General features: G+C 47.9%; 13 protein-coding genes across 13 annotated transcripts; 6 read left to right on the top strand and 7 right to left on the bottom strand.

The window, feature by feature from the left end:
* Positions 1-818: 818 nt before the first annotated feature.
* Positions 819-2,060, bottom strand: SNOG_04786 (hypothetical protein; the record flags this gene model as incomplete). Its single annotated transcript, XM_001795146.1, has 3 exons — positions 819-1,096; positions 1,150-1,495; positions 1,548-2,060. The coding sequence occupies 3 exons, from the start codon at positions 2,058-2,060 to the stop codon at positions 819-821; spliced, it is 1,137 nt and encodes a 378-aa protein (XP_001795198.1).
* Positions 2,061-2,694: 634 nt separating this feature from the next.
* On the bottom strand, positions 2,695-3,217 carry SNOG_04785 (hypothetical protein; the record flags this gene model as incomplete). Its single annotated transcript, XM_001795145.1, has 3 exons — positions 2,695-2,898; positions 2,950-3,051; positions 3,188-3,217. The coding sequence occupies 3 exons, from the start codon at positions 3,215-3,217 to the stop codon at positions 2,695-2,697; spliced, it is 336 nt and encodes a 111-aa protein (XP_001795197.1).
* Positions 3,218-3,725: 508 nt separating this feature from the next.
* Positions 3,726-3,977, bottom strand: SNOG_04784 (hypothetical protein; the record flags this gene model as incomplete). Its single annotated transcript, XM_001795144.1, has 2 exons — positions 3,726-3,807; positions 3,925-3,977. The coding sequence occupies 2 exons, from the start codon at positions 3,975-3,977 to the stop codon at positions 3,726-3,728; spliced, it is 135 nt and encodes a 44-aa protein (XP_001795196.1).
* A 269-nt stretch (positions 3,978-4,246) lies between these two features.
* SNOG_04783 (hypothetical protein) lies at positions 4,247-5,460 on the top strand (the record flags this gene model as incomplete). The annotated part of the gene is made up of 2 exons (XM_001795143.1): positions 4,247-4,288; positions 4,341-5,460. The coding sequence occupies 2 exons, from the start codon at positions 4,247-4,249 to the stop codon at positions 5,334-5,336; spliced, it is 1,038 nt and encodes a 345-aa protein (XP_001795195.1). The 3' UTR covers positions 5,337-5,460.
* An 894-nt stretch (positions 5,461-6,354) lies between these two features.
* On the top strand, positions 6,355-7,152 carry SNOG_04782 (hypothetical protein; the record flags this gene model as incomplete). Its single annotated transcript, XM_001795142.1, has 2 exons — positions 6,355-6,793; positions 6,875-7,152. 2 exons carry the CDS (start codon positions 6,355-6,357, stop codon positions 7,150-7,152), a joined length of 717 nt encoding a protein of 238 aa, XP_001795194.1.
* A 400-nt stretch (positions 7,153-7,552) lies between these two features.
* SNOG_04781 (hypothetical protein) lies at positions 7,553-8,656 on the top strand (the record flags this gene model as incomplete). Its single annotated transcript, XM_001795141.1, has 3 exons — positions 7,553-8,225; positions 8,274-8,429; positions 8,485-8,656. 3 exons carry the CDS (start codon positions 7,553-7,555, stop codon positions 8,595-8,597), a joined length of 942 nt encoding a protein of 313 aa, XP_001795193.1. The 3' UTR covers positions 8,598-8,656.
* An 18-nt stretch (positions 8,657-8,674) lies between these two features.
* On the bottom strand, positions 8,675-9,261 carry SNOG_04780 (hypothetical protein; the record flags this gene model as incomplete). Its single annotated transcript, XM_001795140.1, has 2 exons — positions 8,675-9,101; positions 9,167-9,261. 2 exons carry the CDS (start codon positions 9,259-9,261, stop codon positions 8,675-8,677), a joined length of 522 nt encoding a protein of 173 aa, XP_001795192.1.
* Positions 9,262-10,438: 1,177 nt separating this feature from the next.
* SNOG_04779 (hypothetical protein) lies at positions 10,439-11,121 on the top strand (the record flags this gene model as incomplete). Its single annotated transcript, XM_001795139.1, has 4 exons — positions 10,439-10,548; positions 10,604-10,774; positions 10,881-11,029; positions 11,060-11,121. The coding sequence occupies 4 exons, from the start codon at positions 10,439-10,441 to the stop codon at positions 11,119-11,121; spliced, it is 492 nt and encodes a 163-aa protein (XP_001795191.1).
* A 505-nt stretch (positions 11,122-11,626) lies between these two features.
* On the bottom strand, positions 11,627-13,534 carry SNOG_04778 (hypothetical protein; the record flags this gene model as incomplete). The annotated part of the gene is made up of 6 exons (XM_001795138.1): positions 11,627-11,719; positions 11,743-12,056; positions 12,205-12,375; positions 12,438-12,597; positions 12,651-13,039; positions 13,087-13,534. 6 exons carry the CDS (start codon positions 13,532-13,534, stop codon positions 11,627-11,629), a joined length of 1,575 nt encoding a protein of 524 aa, XP_001795190.1.
* A 905-nt stretch (positions 13,535-14,439) lies between these two features.
* SNOG_04776 (hypothetical protein) lies at positions 14,440-15,687 on the bottom strand (the record flags this gene model as incomplete). The annotated part of the gene is made up of 1 exon (XM_001795137.1): positions 14,440-15,687. One exon carries the CDS (start codon positions 15,685-15,687, stop codon positions 14,440-14,442), a length of 1,248 nt encoding a protein of 415 aa, XP_001795189.1.
* Positions 15,688-17,498: 1,811 nt separating this feature from the next.
* SNOG_04775 (hypothetical protein) lies at positions 17,499-18,026 on the top strand (the record flags this gene model as incomplete). The annotated part of the gene is made up of 2 exons (XM_001795136.1): positions 17,499-17,537; positions 17,766-18,026. The coding sequence occupies 2 exons, from the start codon at positions 17,499-17,501 to the stop codon at positions 18,024-18,026; spliced, it is 300 nt and encodes a 99-aa protein (XP_001795188.1).
* Positions 18,027-18,987: 961 nt separating this feature from the next.
* On the top strand, positions 18,988-19,912 carry SNOG_04774 (hypothetical protein; the record flags this gene model as incomplete). The annotated part of the gene is given in 3 exon segments (XM_001795135.1): positions 18,988-19,084; positions 19,104-19,223; positions 19,308-19,912. 3 exon segments carry the CDS (start codon positions 18,988-18,990, stop codon positions 19,910-19,912), a joined length of 822 nt encoding a protein of 273 aa, XP_001795187.1.
* Positions 19,913-20,703: 791 nt separating this feature from the next.
* Positions 20,704-21,289, bottom strand: SNOG_04773 (hypothetical protein; the record flags this gene model as incomplete). The annotated part of the gene is made up of 2 exons (XM_001795134.1): positions 20,704-21,207; positions 21,257-21,289. The coding sequence occupies 2 exons, from the start codon at positions 21,287-21,289 to the stop codon at positions 20,704-20,706; spliced, it is 537 nt and encodes a 178-aa protein (XP_001795186.1).
* Positions 21,290-23,606: the final 2,317 nt, after the last annotated feature.

Below are 23,606 nucleotides of genomic sequence, written 5' to 3'. Positions count from 1 at the left end.
CCTTGGCTTGAGCTTAGCACCATCGTGCGTCGGCTCCACAGGGTCTTGAAAGGGTCCAGGACATGAGATCGACAGAGCTGAGGGCGCCGCTGATGATCAGCCGCAGTTGCGCGAGGAATGGTTCTGACGGGTGGATGTATTTCTTCGTTTTCAGCGCGGATAATGCCTAACTTCTCCGTCGACCTGATCGATGGCGGCTCGTTGCCGAAATGCCAGCAATCCTTACTCAAGTGGACCATCTGAAGACTGCCACTTCACTCCCATCTACGTACCGCCACCTCATCAAAACTGAATGCCCAAATCCCATCACATCATATCCCAATATCTTTCCGCTCCTACCCCAGGTGTACAGTCTAACGAAAACGATCGACACGATCCCAACAGTCTGGCTAGCTGCATCGTCGTCATAGCGCGTGTCCGGAGTGAGCCCCGGATGCAGGTGTCGAGCCACCAGACCCCACGAAGAACTTCGGCTATCTGACTCGGCGCTCTCATCGTGCATGCTGAAGTGTAGACTGTGGACTTAGTGGTGAAGTGGATTGTCGAGTGCGACGAAAGGTGACGGCGCGGGATGTTGGGCCGAGGTTAAGGAGTGATATCAGCAGCTTTGCAGTATTGAGATTTTGAAATCGCTCTGCTCTGAAAGATGCGGCACTGGGCCCAGTTCCAGTTCATTCCTCTTGTTAGGGTGAGGGATAGTGGTTTGAGTGTATCCATTTGATATTTCCTTTCCATCACACTGCTAACACTTTTGCTACCCGACTCCTCTCACCCCACAATTCTCTCATTCTCTGTCCTATACACTCCCGAAAAGGCACTCACGAATACACCCGAAAGATGTGCTCTCGGACAACATTCTTGCTGTCGATATCGTGCTTCGCAATCTGTGACACGATCGCACTGCTTCCACGCAGTCCCACCTCCCGCGCCCTCGACCCAGGCTTAATTGGCGGCGCAGTCTCAACGTAGAACAGTATATTCGGCAACGACCCGACGTCCGGCTTGAATACGCGTAGCTTGGAGATGTACTTGTTCTCGCCGAGTTGCTTCTTGTGCTGCATGAGGAAGTAGCCAGCCCATCGCGCGACTGGAGAGCCTATCGTCACGTTAGCAATCACCCACATAATACTTCCTCGCCAACACACTCACCGAGAATAGCTTGTCCAGCAGGAGTATCAGTCCTAAACTCAAACCCCGGCCAGATCGCCGTCTCACTCCTCTTCGGCTCGAGCGTCTCGTGTGCCTGCCGGATGATGTTGCGCGTATCTTCGTTTAAGATCATAGTTACTAGAAAGTACTTGATTCCCTGGATATTACCCGCGCGATTCCAGAAGCCCCAAGCGACGTCGGATATCGAGCGGATCTGCGGGAGTTCGTCGGATGAGGGTTTGCGCTGCCAGAGGCGGTTCGCACTATATGCTGGGCTGATCACGTTGATGAGCGCGACCAGGCCGTCTTGGCCGTTGATGCCAAATTGGAAGGTACCGCCAGTCTCCTGTGATGCGTTTAGTAGAGAGGAAGATGGTGGTAGTGTCATGCTCACTCACCCGGTACTCTTTTCCGCAGCTCTCATCGATGTATCTCTGCTCGTCGGTGGGCGGTAGCTTATTGTCTTTGTCGCGCACTACTGTCGCTCCATCTCGATGGTCCAGCTGGACGCACTGATTCGGGCCTCCATTGGCCTTTGACGCCGTGTTAATGCCCAGCTCATCGAACGCACGCTTCATCCGGTGGTACGCCTCAAAGTCGCACTCTTTGTCAATCTTCGCGTTCTGAGCCTCATCTTCCTGGTAGCCCCACTTGATGAAATCTTCCTTCATGTCGCCGTCGTGGCTGCTCTGGACTGTCTGGATGGTAGGGTCTTGGACGTACGGGTCGGTCTTGAAGAAGAACGATGCTTTGCGGTCGTCGGTTTGCATGCCGAAGAAGAGGTTTGCCCCAGATTTCACTGCATCGTCCCATTTGATGCCGGCTGCGGTGACGGTGGTGTCGGAGGCGAGTAACACACGAGCGATCGTGCCGACTGTGAGGTAGGCGAAGGTGGTCGCGCTTACCCTCATGGCTGAAGTCTTGTGCGATGCAGCTTGGAGGTGCCGTTCCCGTGCGAACTGAGAGTTGCGATATTGCAATACAAAGCTGAGAGTGATTGGAGTAGTTGTTATTACAGGGTGGAATACAAGCTCTGTAGCGTTGTTGGGTCATAGCTCCTTTTCTATTCACTTGAGACGGTGAAGGTGACACGAAGAAAGTGAAGAGGAGACCCGAGAGGAAAACTTCAAGTGATGGAGACTCAACAAAACTGAAGTAGCTGAGAAATAGAATACATATACCTTGAGAAGTTAGGTGCATGTTTTCCCTATTGCATCTCTTGTCTCGCCCCTCCTTCGTCAAGCTCTTGCGGCGTCGATCGGTTGCTCCTTGTATGCTTCCAGCTAACGTTTCGGGTGCCAAACTCATCGCAGCTACGTCTATGACTACTTCTTCGATAGCGCACTAGAAGCCAGGTAAATGCAACGAGGCTGACCACCACAATTGCACTTCCAACGCCGATACCGGCACCAGCGACGGGAGAGAGATCAGACGAGTTCTGTGATGAACTTTTCATTGTATCTGTAGGTGAGGGATTTAATGTCAGCGAAGTGAAAGTGGACATTATTTCGATTGACGTTGTGGTGGGCTGGGGGGTGCTGGAGCTCAATAGGGCGAGTTCCGACGTGTAAGATGGCTGCCAATACGTTGGAGAAGCAGTGGTATCTCTCTCAGACCCGTTCGCAACCCAGCCTGTTTCTGGATTGACAAAGAACAGTGGCCCGTTTGTGCAGCAGGTATCCATCGGCTGGTGATAGCAGAAAATGTTGCCTCCACAGGCTTTGATCTCGAGTCCATGGTTTGTTGTTTCTGGTGACACCGTGTTAGTAAGTGTCATTCACATAAAACTCCTAGGCATACCGGGCGAAAGCTGCGAACAGCCTTGCCAATTCTTGTTGGCGCAGTACTGCCGGCTGAATGCACGAGTTGTCGAGCATAGCAGGTTTGTACCACACTTTTCATCTGGAAGACAGCAAGTGCTTATGTTATTACCGCAAGGCTGTAACTCAGGGCCACCGTAGGTGGACGAATCCATGGCAAGAACTCCTGCCAAAGTCAGTAAGCAAGAAGGCATTGTATTCAGCGCGCATGAGCCTACCATCTCGTGAGTAGCAGTCAGCGTGGACATTTCTGGAAATGTAGCCCACTAGAAAACACATCAGGAGGGTCATCTCCAACTGCGGTGGCATAGTAAATTTCGCAAACCCAGCTTGAACAAGAACTCGGCGCAGTTATAGTTGTAGGTTTGGGACCTTTATCTATGATCACGCATCTGGTGGCTCTAAAAGCCGAGAACATAACATGGCGAATAGAAGGCGAGTTTGGAAGCCGTAGTAAGCAGAGATGCGCATCGCCCCCAAATTATGGACCCAAGCGACGAGTGTAGAGGCTGAATGTTCCAAATCCAGGGGCTACAACAGCGGTTCTCGAACAAAGCTCGACGCTGGCCAAGACCTCAAAATTATCTTCTGGGGCGATTATCCAGCCTTGTGTCCGGCCTATTCGGTCATGTTTGATCAGAGCGTTCCATCGGTCGCAATCCGAAACCGTGATGATTATGATCCTGCGTCTCATCCGATGGGATTTATTGAACATGATTGAATTGATTGTATGCCGGCATCCTCCTGGATTTGTGCTCAGCTGCCACTGTGGTCCGTGAACTTGTAATCGCTAGTCGCCGGAGCATGGACCAACACTCGCTCATAGGCGACTTGTTGCCTGGTATTCGTGAGAAGAACTCTGTGTTGAGGATGCAGCGCATCTCGTCAGGTGCGCAAAAATATTCCCGCGTAAACAAGTGAAGGACGCCTCGAGTGCGAATTTGCTGCCACGAACGATTTCAGAGGCACTGGTAAGATAATGCTAAGCACCATCTGAATATCAGACATCATGAGGGTGAGGTTCGGGTGCAGAGTGGCACTGTAAAGTGATCAGGGGTGGGGCTGGAACTGGAAGTGGCCTCCACCTTATCCTAAGCGAACCTGGGAAACCTCGGGCACGCCGAGACAGGGAACCCCGCCTCGAGCACATCGTGGTAAGCGACACCTGGACCAAGGCATATGCGGCGATGGAACATTAAGACACCCAAATGAGGTAACAACCTGGAATCTGTCGTCCATGCCCACCGCAAGACTGACGAGTTCACCGTAACATCGCCATGGCATCAAAGACGAGATACGTCCATCGCGAGATCCCCAAAGTACGAGTGGCAAATCGAGGTGAAGTTGACCTACTAACTTTCCTTGTGACAGATTTCTCTTCACGATTTTGAGCATCGCATCTGTGAGATATCCGAACAGATCTGTAATGCAGCCGAAACGGTTGGCTTCTTCGCCGTGAAAGACCATGGCCTCTCCGAAGAAGATGTGCAATCCATGTTCTCCGTCTCGGAATCATTCTTCAACTTGCCCGACTCTACCAAAGCAACCGTGCCATGGAGCCCTCAAAATGTCGGGTGGGAGTCGATGTCACAGGTGCGGCCATCAACAGGCGCTGCCGACACCAAAGAGTCGTACCAGCTGCAATTCCGTAAGAATCTGGAGAACGTTTGGGTCGCCGAGAACGAATTACCAGGCTTCAAGACAAAGACACTGGAGTTCATGCATCGCGTGCAAGACATTTCGGAACAACTCATGCTGTGCCTAGCTCGTGGTTTAGGCTTTGAAGACGACTATTTCATCAAGTACCACGACATAAGCCGGCCAGACTCGCAGTCTACACTGCGACTTCTGCATTATTACGAAACTCCAAATATCAATGATGGTCTAATTCGACACCGCGCAGGCGCGCATACAGATTGGGGCTTTCTCACCCTCCTCTTCCAACGCCCCGGACAGTCCGGCCTGGAGATCTGCCCAGGCCGCGAAGCCGTCACCGAACACGGATTGGACGAAGCATGGACCAAAGTCGAGTTCGAGCCTGGATTAATAGTTTGCAACATTGGTGACCTACTGATGAGCTGGAGCGACGATCGTTTTAAGAGCACACTTCACCGTGTGAAAGCGCCGTGTGAAGAGGGCGATTTCTTCGGAGAGCGATACAGCATTGCTTTTTTCAACCAGCCTGTCAAGGATGCGATTATACAGGGCCCGCTGAAGAAGTACCCGGCTGTCACGGGTGAGGAGTTTACGCGGAAGGCAATGGAGAAGTTTTATGGGGCGTTGAGGGATAAGTTAGCAGCGAAAGAGCGGGAGGAGAAGACTGCGCCAGTGGATGCAGCACAGAGTCGCATCGCAGCCAATGCATAATTCTTTTGGCTAATATGGAGGCAATTGAATAAAGCTTACGTCTTCGTTAGATCGACCGGCGGCCGAGCATGGCTCTTTTACACACTTATCAGTCGCGTACGCTTATGCTGCGAATGCGAATCACTTTCTCTGGTCGCGACAGTGACACATATCGCATGATTTCAACGAGCGTGATGGTGACTTATAATACTCGTAATTCAACGCGTGATTGCCTTCCATCTTTGGTAACTACTGCTGAGCGATTCTGTTGTTTCTCGACCGATCCCTACTGAGCGATGAATAGCAGCCGGCCACCCACTAGTACTAGCAAAGTCTGGCGCAAGCCTGCCCCGCAATTGGTTCGAGAGCTCATCATTCACCAACCCTCCGATATTGGCGGGACGCTCATATTTGAAGGCGACTTGGGCTGACACACTGCTATTGTCGGAAGTTCTCTACCTGCTCTCTTCCGCCGATACTTCCGAAGTTGCCTGAACATCGCGACATCATGACATCACTACTCTCCCTGCCAACCGAACTGCTTCAGCACATCGCTAACTATCTGCCATTCTCCGCGCTTGTCGTCCTCCAATGTTCCAACAGAAGGCTTCGAGATGTCTGCAAAAGTCATGTGGTCATTGAAAATGTGGCACGACATGGCCACCACAACATTCCTGGCGCCATGCCCACGGTCCTCAGAACGCACTCAGCCTCAAATCGTGGCGGATTTGAAGCAGAACAGCTCCAATGGCACGAAGGCAAAACATTCCTGAACAATGCGGATATAGGGGCAGCAAAGAGGATAGCCTATAACGTTGAGCGGTGTGGTATAGCAGCACTGGCGTCCGCAGTCAACGATGATTGGACCTTACACATCGCGCAGGGACATAGCACGTACAGTATCAGTTCGTGGCTTCCTCACCTGCTTGTTATGCATCATCCTGTCACTCTGGCCTTGGAATCGAGAACCTTTCTCCGGGTGCACGGCGAAATCAATCTGCGCGCGCAATTCGAAACATCACATACAGACGCAAAACACATGGCAGATCTTGTCAATGTAAACTTCATTCTTAGCTATGTCATGTTACAGCGTCTGAGCACGACTCTGAACCCATTGGAAGTTGTTAGATCGTTCGAAGACTTTTATGGTTCATCTACGAACAGGGAAGAAGTATTGAATCAAGCACAGAGTGAGGAAGCTCGCACGCTCAAAGTGATCGAAAAGATGAGCGAGCTTGTCTTGGACTATTACGAGGAGCACTATCCCTTCACCCTGGCCCAAGCATCTTCAGCACTCGTATTACTCATCTTTGGCCTTACCACTCAACTTCCCCCTGTTGCTTACTACGGCAATTCACCGAAGCCTTACATGATGTCCTTTCAAGAGCTCATGGACATTGACTCGATCATCGAAATGCAAGCTGAAAGCTTCGGTACATGCCATCTTCACGAGATGACTGGCCCGGAGTTCTTGTGCGGTCAGTGGATAGGGTATTTTTCGGACCACCGAAGTGTCCACAACCTAAGGACTCTCTTTGATAACCCTATGTCTGACATAGGTATCGCTGCAAGACCGTTGTCGCCACACGATGCAACAGCAAGAGGCGCCCGCACCAAGATCGACCGGAATACCAGAGGCAAGGATGCCCACGGCGAGTTCCTTTTAGAGGGACGCGTGTACGCCAACGGTAATGTTGATATTACAAAAACGTATCTTCTTGGGTCCACCTCGTGGGTTTGGACCGGTCATATCACGCCTTTTGGTATCGTTGGCCACTGGAGCAACGAGTGGGAGTTTGGCGGTTACTTTTGGATCTGGAAAGAAGAGTGGATCTAGTGGAATATAGCAAGAATAATGATACCATGGGGAAGTCCGATGGAACAGTTTCGAGGACTCGTGATTGACCTACAGGTCGATTCAAGGTAATTCATCAGCGACACGCCACCACTTCCGCAACAATCATCCTGGAAACACAAAAGCAGACCAGCCATCGGATGCCGGAAGTACTGCTGGAGTGCAGTTTTGTGGCAATAATGTGTAATTATTAGACTGGTTCATGAAATCTAAGGAGTGTGAGCCTCCCCCACATTCGTGGATTGTGGGGCAAGGCCACCCCAACACACCCCGCATCAAAAGCCGAAGTAGCTTCCTGGTTCCGAGCATAGCTAAGAATAATAACTGCAGAGATGTGCAAAACGATATTCCACACACGAATATCGCCGCAAAGACATCAACGATGGATCCAGCTCAATTCGGTTACAGCACCCTGCCTATGCAACATGCTCCCTACGAGACTATCTCCCCGGCGACATTGAAAGACAGCAATGAAGGAAAGGTTGCTCTCATCACAGGTGCTGGTCAAGGTATTGGAGCTGCTATTGCTGAAGCACTCGCCAAATCTGGCGCAAACGTCGCCATTCTCGATCTGAATACCGACAAACTGGTCAAGACGAAAGAAGCATGTCTTCAGCACGGCGGCAAAGTTGCAGACTTTGCCTGCGATGTGACAAACGAGCACAAAATTAAAGAAGTCATCGATGCGGTGGAGAAGCAGCTCGGTCCAATCGATGTGCTGGTCAACAATGCTGGCATCTTCGATCAACGGCCGTTCATCATGTCGACTTTTGATGGTTTTTGGAGACAAATTGAAGTCAACTTCAAAGCACCGCTCATGCTGATTCACCAAATGCTTCCGCGTATGCGGGAGCGTGGCGGTGGGTGCATCATCAACATTGCGTCGCGTTCGGGCACTGTGGATGTTCCCATGACCTTGGGTTATGTGTCGTCGAAAGCTGCGTTGATCAGGGCGACCCACACTTTGCAGAAAGAAATGGAACTCGATGGACTGGATCCAGCGATACACATGTATGCGCTACACCCCGGTGGTGTCAGATCCGCCATGGGCGGCGGTAAGTCTTGAGAGTCGCGGCGCAAGAACTGTAACTGACACGTGATAGCCGGAGTGGCGGATGATGTCAGGGCAAAGTACGGCCGTGACATAACGGACGAAGAGTTTTTCAAGCATCTATTCAAGGACGGGCCATCATTGTGTGGGCAGACTTGCGCATGGCTAGCATCTGGGAGAGGCAAAGAGTTGCGAGGTTTATTTTTAGGTAAGCAACATCTCAGAATATTAGGCGCTCATAGACATATATTGACTCTACTTAGACTGTCGCCAAGACGTTGCAAAGCTTCTTGAGATTGGTCGCAAGACATTGCTCAAGGAGAATCGCAACACTTTGACGGTAAACTTCATTGATGGATACTGTAACGAGCCGTAAACTCCACGTCTAGCGAATACAAAACCCATGTCTGCGGACTGAAAGGTTCGTGGTGGCCCATTTCCCTCCACTCCTGACTATATGTTATCGTACTTGACCTCATTGCACTTGCCATCGGAGGCAAGTGGTACTCCGGCCAATGAGATTTTGAGGTGTCCCTCCCAGGTACCGCCATGGTCCATCTTGAAGCAGGCCGATGTATATCGGTTTCTCTCCATCCACTCTAGCTCTCTTTGAACCGCATTTTTGATCGTCTTCGTCTGCGCAGTTGTGTCGCAATTATTACCAGAGGTCGTCGCAACGTATTGCCAAACGGCGTCTTCGAAATTTCCAGAGATGACAGAGCAGCTCTTGATTTCGGATTGATACTTGATATGCTCAGCAAGGTAGTTGGCGATTGTCAGGATCGAAAGCGTGGCGGTCAGTCCAGTTGTAACCATGCCGGCAACAACTACAATATCGGTGCGCGCCTCTAAAGTGGCGACATCTTCCGGTGTATCAGGCCTTGAATCGACAAGTCAGTGAATTGAACAACCCGAGGAAGTCTTCTGGTCAGAAAAATGACTTACAGTTCTCCATAGCTGTTTGCCGTTTGGCGTTTGCCGAGAGTTAGAGCGTCGGCAGTGGCGAGCAGACAGGGGACGTGGGTGAGCTGACAGCGCATGTTTGCTGGCAGAGACGGTCGATGTGGACCCTTCAAAAAGCTTTGAGTAGGTACCTATGGTGGGTGTTGGTCAGGTGAAGATGTAATTTTCCCTTTTCCTCCCCAAGGTCTTATATACCCACGATAGAGCGTTCGAAAGACAATTCTACCTATCCACAGACCGAGATCCGAAGTTGGTACAACCTTGCCTATGCTGTCGTTCCAACTCAAGACCCAATTTAGATCCTCAGTCCAACAATAGGACGCCTTGTTTCATGTGTAGCAACAAAGCACCATGTTACTTTAGGACTCCCGCATATCTTAGTAGATCGCAGCTTCTACAGCGTCTTTGGAAGTTTGCCTCGAAATGTATGGCCTGGGTCCAGGTAGTTGCAAGTCCACGGGGGTCAGGACGCCTGGTTTCATGACGCGGCACACTGATTGCTCTCCACCGGTACGCCTTAGGAGCTCAGTGCGGGCTTTAAATGGTAGCTGCATCCATGGAGTAGGATAACGGAGTTGCAAAGGCGTCGCATGAGCTAGCCCAGTTGTAAGATCAGGACCCCTGGTCACAGTTAGATCATTGCAATACAACTGTGGAGCATACTACTACCCGTCAGGACGCCTTAGGACTCCAGCATATGGGAGGAGATCACCGTCACACCAACAGGGTTGGAAAGGTGAATCGGAAATGTGTCGCGCGAGTCTCTTCCGTTGTAGGCTAGCGCCGAGTACTATAAGGCCGAGGTATTCAGACAGGCAGCGCGCCTAGAAACTGTATCGCAGATCTTTGAGGCTTAACAACGCTTACGTTTTCAGCCTATCAAAACCGGGGACTGGTCGAAAGTCCTGTCGCTGCGCCCTCCAACCAGGCCAACATGAGCACCAACTTGAAGACCCATCATGTATTAGCCGTGAAACATGAAACTAGGCCGGCCATAATTGGAGGGCATGACACAGTCAAGCCAACATCGAACAGTCGAGGTCCAGATGATCCAACGGTCCATCATTGAGTATGGCTCTCGAATCCATCCTGTACAACGTCATGAACATGTTTCTGTTTTTAGTACAGAGTCTCAATTGTCTGCGTCATGTCAGTCTATAAAGCTCCAAGATATCTTTGGTTTTTCCAGAGGACCACAGATCTCAGTGCCTCACTCCCAACACAATCATCTTACATTCTCCAAAGCAGCCCGAAATGCGTCTTTCTATCGCCACCGTTGCCTCTCTTGCCATCGGCTGCAGTGTCATGGCCGCCCCTCTCTCAGACGAGCGGATACCAATGCTGAGCGATACCTCTGTGCTCAGGTGGGTTGATAGGATCTGTCTTTGCTCTATCCTGGCTTCTTTAACATCAATGCAGTGAAAATATCGCCCTGGACAAGCGTCTCTCCATCGAAGAGCAGGTCGCTATTCTTGGCGCTGGCGCAATGGGGCTTCTCAACGTGAATGCAGCTGCCACCTACATCTCAAACTTGATCAAGCAAACAAGCGACATGAATAGCTGTGGCGTAATCTCTGGTTCAGTTGACGGGTGCGTATATTTCCCACGTTGCTCTGCGCCTCACGCCAATCTGGAACTTCCATTACCTTTTTCGTTCTCTGCATGTTCTGTCGCAGCCTCTGACATGGTATCACAGGGTTAACTACCAGTACCATGCTGCAACCTCTGGCAAGAAGTGTGATACTACGGCCGAGATCAAGACTATCAAGGATGCTATCGAAAGAGCCCTAGACTTTATGACAAAGGGATCCTACAACCAAGCTTGCTTCAGTCTGTCTCACGGGGGTACATGGAGAGGTTTGCTACAACTTGCAGGAAAAGGCATAGACATAAAGAACGATGTATGCGAAGGACTCACGTACCTTATCCATGTCTAGGTGGTGTATAGCGTCGAAGGAGCATATCACTATCATCATCAGGCGAACACTAGGAGCGCTTTATGTACCCAGCTGCGTCATGACTAGTCAAAATAACCTTATAGCTACTGATTTCACTTCCGATCGACTATGCTTGTCGTCAATAGCATTCAAAACTGTGCATGGCAAAGCCGCCAAGGAAGGGGTGTAATTGTGGTCTTTCCTCTTCACTTCCGTTATCGCAATCCAAACAGGCTGTCTGTATATTTCAATCGCATCAATTTATTCCCTGTCGATGCTCAGTTACTCCGTGGAGATATGCAGCCTCCTTGATCATGTACAGCTGAAAAGAGGCATAATGCGCGTTCCCGCCAATGTTTGCTTTTCTCAAAGAGTAAGTAAACTGTATATATCAAGTGCGCCATTTCGTTTCCGGCATTCTGGTGGGCTATTAAGGTAACACCATTATCTGCTCCTACATCCTCCTAAGCACCCTCGCTTTCTTCTCTCTCTTGTGAGGCTAAGTCTAGTCTCGATACATGTCGCTTAGGGTTGAATCTCTGCTGTACAGTTCATTGTTGAAGTCGACACCTTGAATAGCTTTTCCCCAATCGTCTTGCTGCACCATGTTTTCAATCACACCGTTTCCTTTGTCTCAACATGTGCACTGGTCACGCTCTCTGCTTTTCCCTTGCGCATGGCTTGATCTCCGGCGGCAATCTTCTCATCCGCTTCAATGAATGCGGCCGGACGATGCAATTGCACGGCCAACTTGTTCCGATGAATGAGTAAGCCTGGCTCTCCTTCAAAGAAACGATCAATGTCCTCGAGCGTTCGGTTTGCAGTCTCGGGATAGATGAAATACGTGATGGGAATGAACGAAAAGCAAATGACAGCCCAGATGACCCAGAATTTGTAGCCGAGGCTCTCAATCCCGGGGAGCGTGGCTTGCACAACTGCGTAGTTGCAGATCCAGTTTGACGCCATTGCAAGGGATGCGCCCTTGGTGCGCATTTCGAGTGCGTTGATTCTGGGTCGCTGTCAGCATATATCCAGGTGTATGGTGTGGTCGGACTCACTCCGTTGGATACAGCCACGGCACACCAAGAACACCCATACCGAAACTGGCGAAAAATACGAAGAAAAAGGACACAGCGACAATGCCGAGCTTGTATTTATCGCCGCCAGCTTCGGTCCGGCCTTGTGATATAGCAATCATGATCCAGCACAATGCGCATGCTGCTGCGGAGACCATCATGACCTTCGAAATGTCAGCTGAAGTCTCGCGAAGGTTATTCGTATCGCAAGTTTCGTGGGATGGGAAGTGCGCACCTTACGACGTCCGTAACGCTCGATTACAAAGTATGCCAAACAAGCGAAGATCAAATAGTCAACGGATCCGGCCGCAGCCAGGATGCGAGACAGCAGCTCGGAGATACCCAGAGCATTGATGAAGATGTAGCTCATGTAGTAGGAGGTGACATTGATGCCAGAGATATGGTGTTGGTGATCAGTTTTCGTATCTTGTCAAATGCTTTTGGGCCACCTACTTGGTTCATGACCTGCATCCACGCGCCGAGAATCATCCTTCGCAGAACGCCGCTGGGTCCCTTTCCTGAGACAAGCTGCCACCAGGTATATGTATTCAAATGCTCACGATCGAGAATGTCCTTGATGATATTGTATTGGGTGACGACAGTTGGCGACTCCGGCGTGGCGCCATGTCCTTCCAGTGCAGCCAAAACTTCAAGTGCTTCTTCATGCTTTCCTTTTCGAATCAAGAGACGAGGCGAGTCTGGTAGAAATGGGCACATGGCGTAGATACAGAATGTGAAGAAGAGCTGGAACGCGAGAGGGAAACGCCACGCAACATCTCGCGGTGCAAAGGAAAAGCCAAGTGTGAGCCAATTAGAGATGCTGAAGCCAGTGATGCAGTTTGCTAGGTACTGTCAGTCTCGCCTCCTGATGTTGTATTCATCAGCATACCCATTTGGATGATAACCAGCTTTCCTCTACTGCTCATCTTGCTAGTCTCCGCCTGCCAAACACCAGCAGTCGACGTGTTCATGCCTGTCCCGAGGCCAGCCACGATGCGCCCTACCATCATACTAGCCACAGTCCAGCTACATGTTTGTATGATTGCTCCGATGGCGATGATTGTAGAGCCTAGCAATATCTGTCGCGGTCGGCCGAGCATGTCGCCAGTCCAGACGGTGCTCATGGCACCGATGAAGCAGCCAATGTTGTATATCGAAGTCATCACCCCTTGCATGTTGGCTGACGGATAGCCGAATGTGTGCAAAAAGTTCTCGTTGATGATGACATTTCCGAAGACGCCTTGATCGTACCCATAGAAAATCAGTACGGTTGATGCTGCAATAGATATCCACACCGTAAGTTGTTCGCCAGACCCTCCGAGGTATTTGCGTGCCATGTTCGCTATATGAAGACCTAAGAATGATCAGTATAAAGTTGCTGAAGTCGTTTTCCAAAATTCTCAGCCAAAAAAATGTGGTCAAAGTTGGAAAGCTGGTAGCGAACCACACTGCACTTCCAGTCGCCATGGCGAAGAACCAGAGTTTTAATGCATCGACATGCAGTGATCATCTCAACCTCGGGTCTATTCACCCCGCGATATTCCCCATCTTGTCTTCCGCATTATAGGATGAAGATCCCCCGGATCACCCATCGTCTACTCAATATTATCCGCACCAGAGCCTATACGGTGCGAGGATGACCCACATTACTCGTCGTTTGGATTTATCCGGCGTACGAAGCTCCCTGAAAGAGTCAAGGGATGTTGTCAAGAAGAAGCAAGCGCGATCAGTCGGAGCACAAGATCGTGACGATGATTTGCTTCGCTGCATGCTTGGTTCCACAGGCGCGGAAACAAAGTGGACCGGGATACCCTTTAAGGCAAAGCTAGACGGTCCGCATGTGAAGTGTGGAAAGCGAAGCGAGCGCGGGGTTGCGCCGAATTGCCCGAATCTCTGTGGGGTCTCCGCATCCAAATGCATCGCAGCGCCACACTGAAGAAAGATGTAAGCTCTCCAGCGCTCGCAACTACTCTCATACTGCTCATGTACCATCGTACTTCCCTGCCTCCCAACTTTCTGCTTGTACTCACTTTCTCGACATGACCACGACACCACGTTGCTCGTCATTTTATCCTGCGCAAAAGACTGGCCTGTTCCTTATAGCACACATGCAACTCATATAAGCCTCGCGCACACTTGAGAGTGATATAACAGCCTGCACCGATTCATCTATTTTCAAGGTGCTGGAGCGCGCCACAGATATTCTCCAGCTTCCTTACTATACAGGACGCTACGGCAAGTGTCATCCACAAAAGAAGTCAGGAACCGTCCTCGAAGGACTCCACCACTCATCATTCCTCTTGTCTGTACCCAGCGTCGTCCCTGTCCTTCTGACCATCCACTTCCAATACTTTGAAGCGTGGTACATATCTCTCCCAAAGCAGTGCCAGCTCGTGATCGCGACTGCTTCCTTGTTATGCAGCACGCGATATTTTGTCGGACACGAGCGGCATCGCCAGTGCACTTCTTCTCCAGCATGTGATGCAGAAACTTGTGCCTGTTCCGATGGTGTCAAGGGCTTGAGCGAGTCGAGATTGACAGATGTTTGACTCGTTACTGGGAATGCAATGGTGATGGCGTGTGTGAACAGGCTACCGTTCTGCTCGACGCATTTGCCTTTGATGTAACGGGAGCGTTCCGGCTTGTCTGTTGTGGTCGACTGGTGAGGACACAAACGGATTGGAAGAGTCAGAAGATCCTTCGCGGTCAATGTCTTGCTTTTCCGACTCCGGAAGGTGTGCACATGTTTGACGATCAAATTCCCAACGATGCGTTGGCCAGATGTGTTGAGGTTCCAAGTGAGGTTGTTTTCCGTGATCGTGAAATCATCAGACAGCGTGTCAATTGGCAGTCCGACATTGCCTTTTGAGTTAAAATCTTTGGAGTCTTCCATCGCATTGGCAATGTGTAGGAACACGGGACTATACCCATGCGACGCACCCTGAGGAAGGTAATCGATGATCGCATCTTGTCCAAAGCACCACTTGGTCAATTTCGTCTCACGATGGCTCCTGGGTGGCTGCAGAGGCGGATGAAGGGTATCGCATCGCGTGCAAAATTCTAAAATGTCGCCCCAATCTCGTGCCAACAATTCAATGAAACCATTCCGGTCCATGGCCCACCGTTTCTCCTTCTTGTAGTTGGCCCATGAGTGTGTTCCAATCGCTTCAGCAGCTCCTTTGCATGTCAAAGTGAGACAGATAACAGAGACCAGGGGAAGGTGGCTAGCGATCTGCTCTAGCAGTTCTTGAGGAAGTGCGAAGAGGCGGACCTGTCTGTTTGGGTCCGCATTGATTACATCCGGAGACCGAGCAAGGAATGCCAGAGGTGGCAACTTTGGCGTGCGCCGCTTGCTGGTTGCTTCAGCAATCAACGATTGTGCGTTCTTTTGTTGGGAAGGTTGTCGACCACTCCTGGTACGACTTGTTTTTGATGGAATTCTGTGGTGTGCCTTGGAAATGCGTGCAGACGCACGAGTCGACTTTGGCATGACCAAGTAGCGATCTGCAAACGGTCTTACCTGCTCCTAGGATACTTCGGTCGTTCATGCACAGTATAAATACTGGACCGTGGTGGTGTGCTAGCAGCACGCCAAGTGGCTGCTGCCTGGCTAGCCTCAAGTCTTCCCGCCCACAACAAGAAACATCCTCAGAGGCATCAAGTTAGGCCCCCTTTTTCTGTAGAGAACTCACAGTTATACAACAGGGTTCGTCGATAGCGAAAAATGAGCAAAAATCCAGGCTTGCGGAGAAGCGCCTGCGCCTTGGAATGGTCAGATTTTCGAGCGCGCCTTCCATAAAGCTGCCAGAGCTTGATGCATGGGTAATTGCCGTCGAAGACAAGAAGAGAAGCAAAGTTTCCGATATCGTTCTCGGAGTCTTTGCCGAGGTTGGCGTCGATCCTTAATTTTTTGCACTCGGGTGGCGAAAGCGTGACCACCGCTCATTGCACACCGATGCAAAGCTCACAGCATCTACAGAAAGAGCCAAATTGTCACCGAAAGAACTTGACGCGTTCCAACACACATCATCGAAGATAAAAACCCTCTCATCCGTCGCCAGAATAAGCCACCACACTGCGCAGACTCCCAATACTTAGACGAGAGCACTGACCGACCATCTACGCCGCGCAAACACGAAGGGTGGGTTTCTGTTCCCAAGAGCCTATCAGCCTCTCATCATCCTTGGTCTTTTTGGCGGCTTAGCTGAGGATTGAGCTGCCTGACCCGTGTTACCAAACTTGAGGAACAAATTTGATCTCGTCACGAGCGCCGTCGCAAGTGGTGGAAGATTGGAAATGACTGCAGGTCTGCCAACAGATCTAACAATTCGCATTTCACAGGCAATTGAGTCTACTACATCAAGCCATGGCCCATATTGCGAATCAAGTGCGCAATGTGATCAATGCCTCTGTAGAATCTTAGAACAAGCCAACGCGCTTTTAACGATGGGCATACTGCAGGTTGTTAACTACGACGGAAAGTAACAAAAGAATTTACTAGCCGAAGCTATATACAGCGATCGTGATAGCAAGGCGCCGTGTATAGCTCTAGGCACCCTGGCCGCTTGCTGTCGTAGGTGAGAACTTGCAGTAGAACCACGAGATTGAGAACAATTCAAGTTCAATTTATGGTTCCTCGCACTTACGAGGGATGGCGCAGGGTAATCTGCACATGTTTCGGCATCATCATCTCATTTACTAGTAAGCGTCCAGAACCTGCATCTGCTTCGCTCTTCTGGCGTGTAAAAGTACACACTAAAATGGGAGTTAGTCACGCGAAGGCCTGCATTATTTTCTACACAAGCGCTTGTTTAGTGTAAGCTCCGAACGTGGTGACCACTCAGGATGAAGAGAACTGACATCAGTCGGTGATCGGCTTTGCAGTAGGAGACCCTCTCATCCTTGCATGAGGAGGCACCTAAATAGCAAGAAACAATTTTGACACCCACCACAGCCCAATTCTTTTTGTATCGCAATTCCCATACGTTTATGCTGTATGCCTCCGGCAATAGTGTTGCAACAACGGAAAGCATGAAATTTCTGTCACTCATGTTCCTTGCACCGTTTGTATTCGTTGCCCAATGTTCTTAAATAGCCAGCACGCGCCGCACGCCCTGTGTCGACAATCAGCCGCATGTGCCAGCTGGCAATACATATGCCATTCATTTCTAGGGCTCCAACTCACCTAGGAATAGAGCTTTGATTCTAAGAAGAGCTTCAGCCGCAACATTATTCAATGTCATACAGTCAGCACAAAGCGGTGACGATTTAGTGAAGCGGTTTTGAGAGCACTACCCAACGATGGCTTCTAACTCCTCCACTTCTCGCTCCTCTAGCGAAGTAAGATCACACAATCCAGGACCTCCTCCATCATCGAGTCCGATCACTCGAATCTTCTCAGAGGCTATTTGCGAAGTCTGCTAAACCTTGGTCTATGACATACTGAACGATAACGCGGTGGGAAATCCAGAGTAGTCAGCTCAGAAGGAAGGAAAGATCTGGGCTACAAAGCATTATGCGCACTCAAATGCCCTCATTCGTTCTAGTTAAGACTGTTGGCTTTGTCAGATCATCCTTCTCGAAATCGCAATCTCATTACCAATGGCGTATGCGATCAAGAAGTCAGCATTCAGCAGAGCTTTTGGAGTGGGTACGCCACCTGGATCAAAGACGGAACGCCTTTTGCCTGCCACCAATTTCACGTTTCGGGAGACTTGGAACCTAAACAGTCTACTGGACCTAAGAGCTCCACTCTCCCACTACCCTTCCTACGAACCCGATGACGATGACGAATGGGGGAAGGTCCACTCACAGACATTTCATGGCTAGGAAAGTCCGTAGCGAGTTCTGCGACCTCGCCCATCTGCCACGCGCTTGCGAGAAGATGGTTGAACGATTGCCTTCACAGTCCCAATCACTCGCAGTGTCAGAATCGCCGGGAAACCCCTCAACTTCCAACACGGGTACTTGATATTGGTAGTCAGCAGCCAGGTCTGTTTCTCTACGTACCCGGTGGCCGGTCTGCCCCTTACATCACATTGAGTCATCGTTGGGGTGGGAAGATTAAGGTGAGATGTCTCTCTACCAATCTTGACAGTTACCGCAATGCAGTGAGCTTGGCGAGTCTTCCAATGACGTTTCAGGACGCTATCTCTATCACTTGACGTCTTGGGTTTCAATACATTTGGATTGATGCGCTGTGCATTATGCAAGACAATCCCGAGGACTAGACGCAGGAAGCTAAAAAGATGGGCGAATATTATCGCAATTCGACTCTTACAATCGCTGCTGACGACGCCAAAACAAATCAGCGAGGGCTTCCTCCAGCCGCGCAGGCCTACTGCTGTCCACGGTGCGCCCATTGGTGTCTACGCATTTCCAGATGGATCTCGCCGGCATCTGACTGTTGCGAAAACAAATTTGGCTCCTTGGGTCGGTAGTGCGCTAGAAGAAAGGGCATGGACATGACAAGAGCGAGTTCTCTCCTCACGAATACTCCATTATACTCACAACGGGTTGTTCTGGGAATGTCGAACTAATTCCTGGCATGAAGCGGGCGGCTCGAGGCCCCCCTACAGCGCACTCCAGACCCTCCCATCCAGAGCTGAACACGATAACGATCCGCAAGAACTTTCTTGGAGATGGGAGTCGCTAGTTCAGGATTATAGTTCGAGGCAATTGTCAGCTCTAACAGCCAACTACCAGCACTCGGCGGCCTGGCTGCCATGTATAAAGAAATACATGGCGAGGAGAAGTATTTAGCGGGACTTTGGTCTCACGAGATGCCCCGATGTCTGCTGTGGAAGGTGTCGTCTCCAGACAAACCTTCGGAACCCGCACTGGCGTATCGCGCTCCATCATGGAGTTGGGCTTCAATGAATGCGACGGTATACTACCCCGAAGAAGAATTAGAAATGTTCGATACCGTCAAGCCACTCCCGGGATTCAACATCGTAGATGCGGATGTTAAGGAACGCTCGCCAGGATCGTTTATGCATGTCAAAGAGGGCTATATCCTGGTGACAGGTACGCTATACTCGGCACGGTATTTCAACAGAGAACATCAACTGGGCAGCTATTATCGTGGATCTTTGGAAACCTCATTCCCAGGACTACACAAAGGCGAATGGAAACGTTGCTTGATGGATAAAGACGATACCGAAAGGGACTGCTTTCTTTTGCCATGCATGATTTCTGATGTGGATGTCGAAAGAGACGATACGCATTCCATCCTTCGTCAATTCAAAAGGGCTGATCATGAGAGTGACGAGGATGAAAGGAATAGCGTGGATGGAGAGAATACGGAAGACATAGGAGACCAGGGCGACGAAGAGGAGATGAGAATCAAGGAGCAAACTCATGAATCGTATCATATGGAGGGGCATGATGATGAGCATAGCGATAAAAGCAGCAGTAAAAGGAGTAAGAGCGATGATACGGGTCGTGAGGGAAACCAGAGCGACGATGAACAACCTAACAGAAAACGAAGCAAGCATACTGATAGTTCATCGGAAGTAGAGGATGTTTGTCGTATCTATATGCTTGTCTTGGAGGAACTCTTGCCAGGGGTCACAAAAAGTGACGACAACGACAACCGCGACAAAGACAAGAGAAATGAAGTCCGAACGTTCAGACGAGTTGGCCTTGCCTGTTGGAAGGTATCGATGGCCCAGATTCACAAGCTTCCAAATGTAGAACGCGTCAGGATCGAATAATGTGTTGCTAGCTGTACAGAATACAATAGCAAGAGTATCTTTCTTGGTCATACAACAATTATCAATCCCTGTGCCCTCTTACTTTAGCAATCAGCAAAAGATAATATTGTGCTTCTCAAAAGTATAGCTACATGCCCAGTTTTTGACACTAGTTTTCTAACGCCCAGTAACCTCTTCTATTGGCTTATATCTTTCGGTACACTTCTATTTGCTAGTTTAGTGCGTACCGTTCGAATCTATCCAATCTTCTCTATTGGCTTATATCTTTCGGTACACTTCTATCTGCTAGTTTAGTCCGTACCGTTCGAATCTAACCAATCACCAGCCCTGCTCGTTAGACTCGTATTGATGGAAATTTATGGGGCTGTAGCGATACTTTTGAGAAGCACCGATAAGCAAGTCGGATATAGAGTGGTCGCTAGATATGATTCGATCCTACAGTGGCGTCGTGTCTCCCCGCGGAATGCATCGTTACGGCAACTTCGTAACTCCAGGTGCAAAGCGACGAGTGTTCGGCTCGTATTGACGCATCACGATGCACGCGTACACGCCATCTTCAGCCTTGTGGGGATGCAATAGCCTTGAGCAGCTTTAATTATAGCCTAGCGTTGTGTCCATCGGGTCTAGCCCGAGAGAACTCTAACACCACTTTCGTTTCACGAGTCAGCCCATGCTTGGAAGTCTCCTATCCACGATATAATATATTCTGGTCGTTCCCTCTCCTGAATCTAGTAATGCATCCCCATTCGCAGACCGTTTCTTAACCCAAGTCACTCGTTCCGACGGTTCTTTTACACGATGCGTTCTTCTATATCATTGGCCGTTGCGGCCCTTCTATTCCTTAACGTCAACGCGTTGCGCGTCAGCACCTCGAGTATTTGCGGTAAACAATCCTGGAATACGCTTACTTGCAAGAATTCGTCTTGGGGAAACTGTTGCTCTAAGAATGGACGTTGTGGCTCCACGCCACAACACTGTGGAACTGGATGCCAGGCTAAATTTGGAGATTGCAAGTCGCCAGTATCTTCAGCACCCGCGGTCATCGTTTCCTCAGCACCTGCGGCGTCATCGAAAACACTTGCAGTATCCTCGACGATACTCGTAGTCTCATCGGCAGTTCCCGCGGTCTCTTCAGCAGCACCAGTACTATCGTCGGCAGCACCCACAGTATCATCGAAAGTACCCGCAGCATCAGCGGCCCCGGTCACGGGCGGGAAGATCTCAACTGATGGAATTTGCGGCGGAACTGCTGGCTCCACCTGTGTCGGCTCTTCATTTGGCAATTGCTGTAGCGCCTACGGATGGTGGTAAGCTCTCAATCTCTCTCTCCCTCCCTCTTAATACTAACACCAACTCGCAGTGGAAGCACCGCCGCATTCTGTGCAACAGGATGCCAAGCTGGATTCGGAAAGTGCGATACTCCGTCCCCCAGCCCATCCCCAAGCACCACGTGTGGCGTCGAAGGCTTCGCTAACGTTGAGGCATACTACGCTTCTTCGTTCAACTTGATCGATGCGACGGATGTTTCGACTTGTGCGACTCTATGTTTGGCCGAAGCGGAATGCAAGAGTTATTTGTTTAACCCGAAACTTGGAAATTGCGCGTATCTTATGAATTCGCTTGAGCAGGGAGAGTTCATTGCCACGAGTGGCACAGATCAGCTTTTCTGGGAGAGAGCCTGCGCTGAGACTAAGTAGACTTTAGAGCAAGAACGCTAGAGCTATAGTTAAGAGGTTCTCTAAGCATAAGAGATAGCCTATGCGCGTTGCGTTTAAGGATATAATGCAAGGTAATAAGAATAAGATAGTTGCTAGTTATAGCTTCTACTATACTGCTATCTGCGTTTCTAGGCGTTATGCAGCCTTATTGTTAGAGATACTAGAGAGATTTATATATAAGTAAAGCATCTCTATATATATTAGAATTTCTAATATTAGGTTAATAATAGTGCTAAGCTAGCCTATGCACACCTAAGAGTTAAGTAATATTATAGCAGAGTTAAGCAATATTTTAATAGAGTTAAGTAATATTTTAATAGAGTTAAGCAATATTTTAATAGAGTTAAGTAATATTTTAATAAAGGTAAGTATTTTAATATCTTTTAGTAGCTAAAATTGCATATAAGTAGAGTATAGCTACTACTAATATATTATAAGAGGTTATTAGAGATATTCTAGATCTTATTATAGTAATATTAAAGAAAAGTAGAATAACTCTACCTACTTTCTCTTCTATCTTAATATGAACTATTATTAAATAATAATGCTATCTTAAATAATTTATATATTTATGCTATACTATATTATACTAATATTATTACTATCTTTAATAGATAATAGAACTAATATAGATTTCTATATTAGTTCTCTAAGAAACTCTAAATCTTTAGATATTAGTTTCTAGGTTTAAGAAAACTAATAGAACTAATCTCTAAATAATATTTAAATTAACTATAACTTAAGTATAAGATGCAGAAAATTAATACGCATTAAATGCGTTAAGTTCTATAATAATCTAACTAACGTGTTATAAGATATATAATAAAATATATTATAGTTATAGTATTTATTAGAGTAGGCTATATATGCAATAACTAGAGTTTTATAAGGTTCTATATATATTAGAATTTCTAATATTAGGTTAATAATAGTGCTAAGCTAGCTTATGCATATCTAAGAGTTAAGTAATATTATAGCAGAGTTAAGTAATATTATAGCAGAGTTAAGCAATATTATAGCAGAGTTAAGTAATATTATAGTAGAGTTAAGCAATATTATAGTAGAGTTAAGTAATATTTTAATAGAGTTAAGTATTTTAATATCTTTTAGTAGCTAAAATTATATATAAGCAGAGTATAGCTACTGCTAATACGTTATAAGAGGTTATTAGAGATATTCTAGGTCTTATTATAGTAATATTAAAAGAAAGTAGAATAACTCTGCCTACCTTCTCTTTCTCTTAACACGAACTATTATTAAATAATAATGCTATCTCTAATAACCTATATATTTATGCTATACTATATTGCGCTAATATTATTACTATCTCTAACTTTCTTAACTAATTATTAACTATTACTAATAGGTAAAAGAAATTCTGCAGAGTCTCTAATTACTAACTTATTCTTAGTTACTTCTTCTAATTATAAAAGTAGAAGCAGAGCACTATCTATTATATAAGATATATATATATTCTTAATATATTATAATACTAGTTTAATAGTTATATTACATAACTATACTATCTTAACCTATTAAAGAAACCTTATTATTAGTAGACTTTATTCTATAAAGTAGTTTAATACTATGCTTTGCAGCAGCAAAGTAAAAATACTAATACTAAACTAGTCTTTTAGTATAGACTATTACTGCCTATTCTCTAGAACCTATCTAAATATCTTCTAATTAGAGAGATTCTCTTTTAGCATTACGCGCTTACTCTCTTAGCTCTAATATATAGATCTAAATAACTACTCTTTTACTACTATTATAAACTCTCTACTTCTGCTACTTATTAAGTTTGCTTACTTTTAGACTAATATAACTAGAGTCTTATACTATATATATATAGCAGCTAAGATCTATTAATATTATATATCTCTAATAATACTAACTATCTAACTTCTTCTAGTAGCATTAAATAAATCTATAAATTTATTTACTTTAGCATAACTTAAATATAAACTACTAACCTT

This window comes from Parastagonospora nodorum (genome assembly GCF_000146915.1).
Source record: "Parastagonospora nodorum SN15 chromosome Unknown scaffold_7, whole genome shotgun sequence".
Taxonomy (NCBI): Eukaryota; Fungi; Ascomycota; class Dothideomycetes; order Pleosporales; family Phaeosphaeriaceae; genus Parastagonospora; species Parastagonospora nodorum.
Note: the sequence above shows the minus strand (reverse complement) of the source record. Positions and strands in the feature narration are given on the sequence as shown.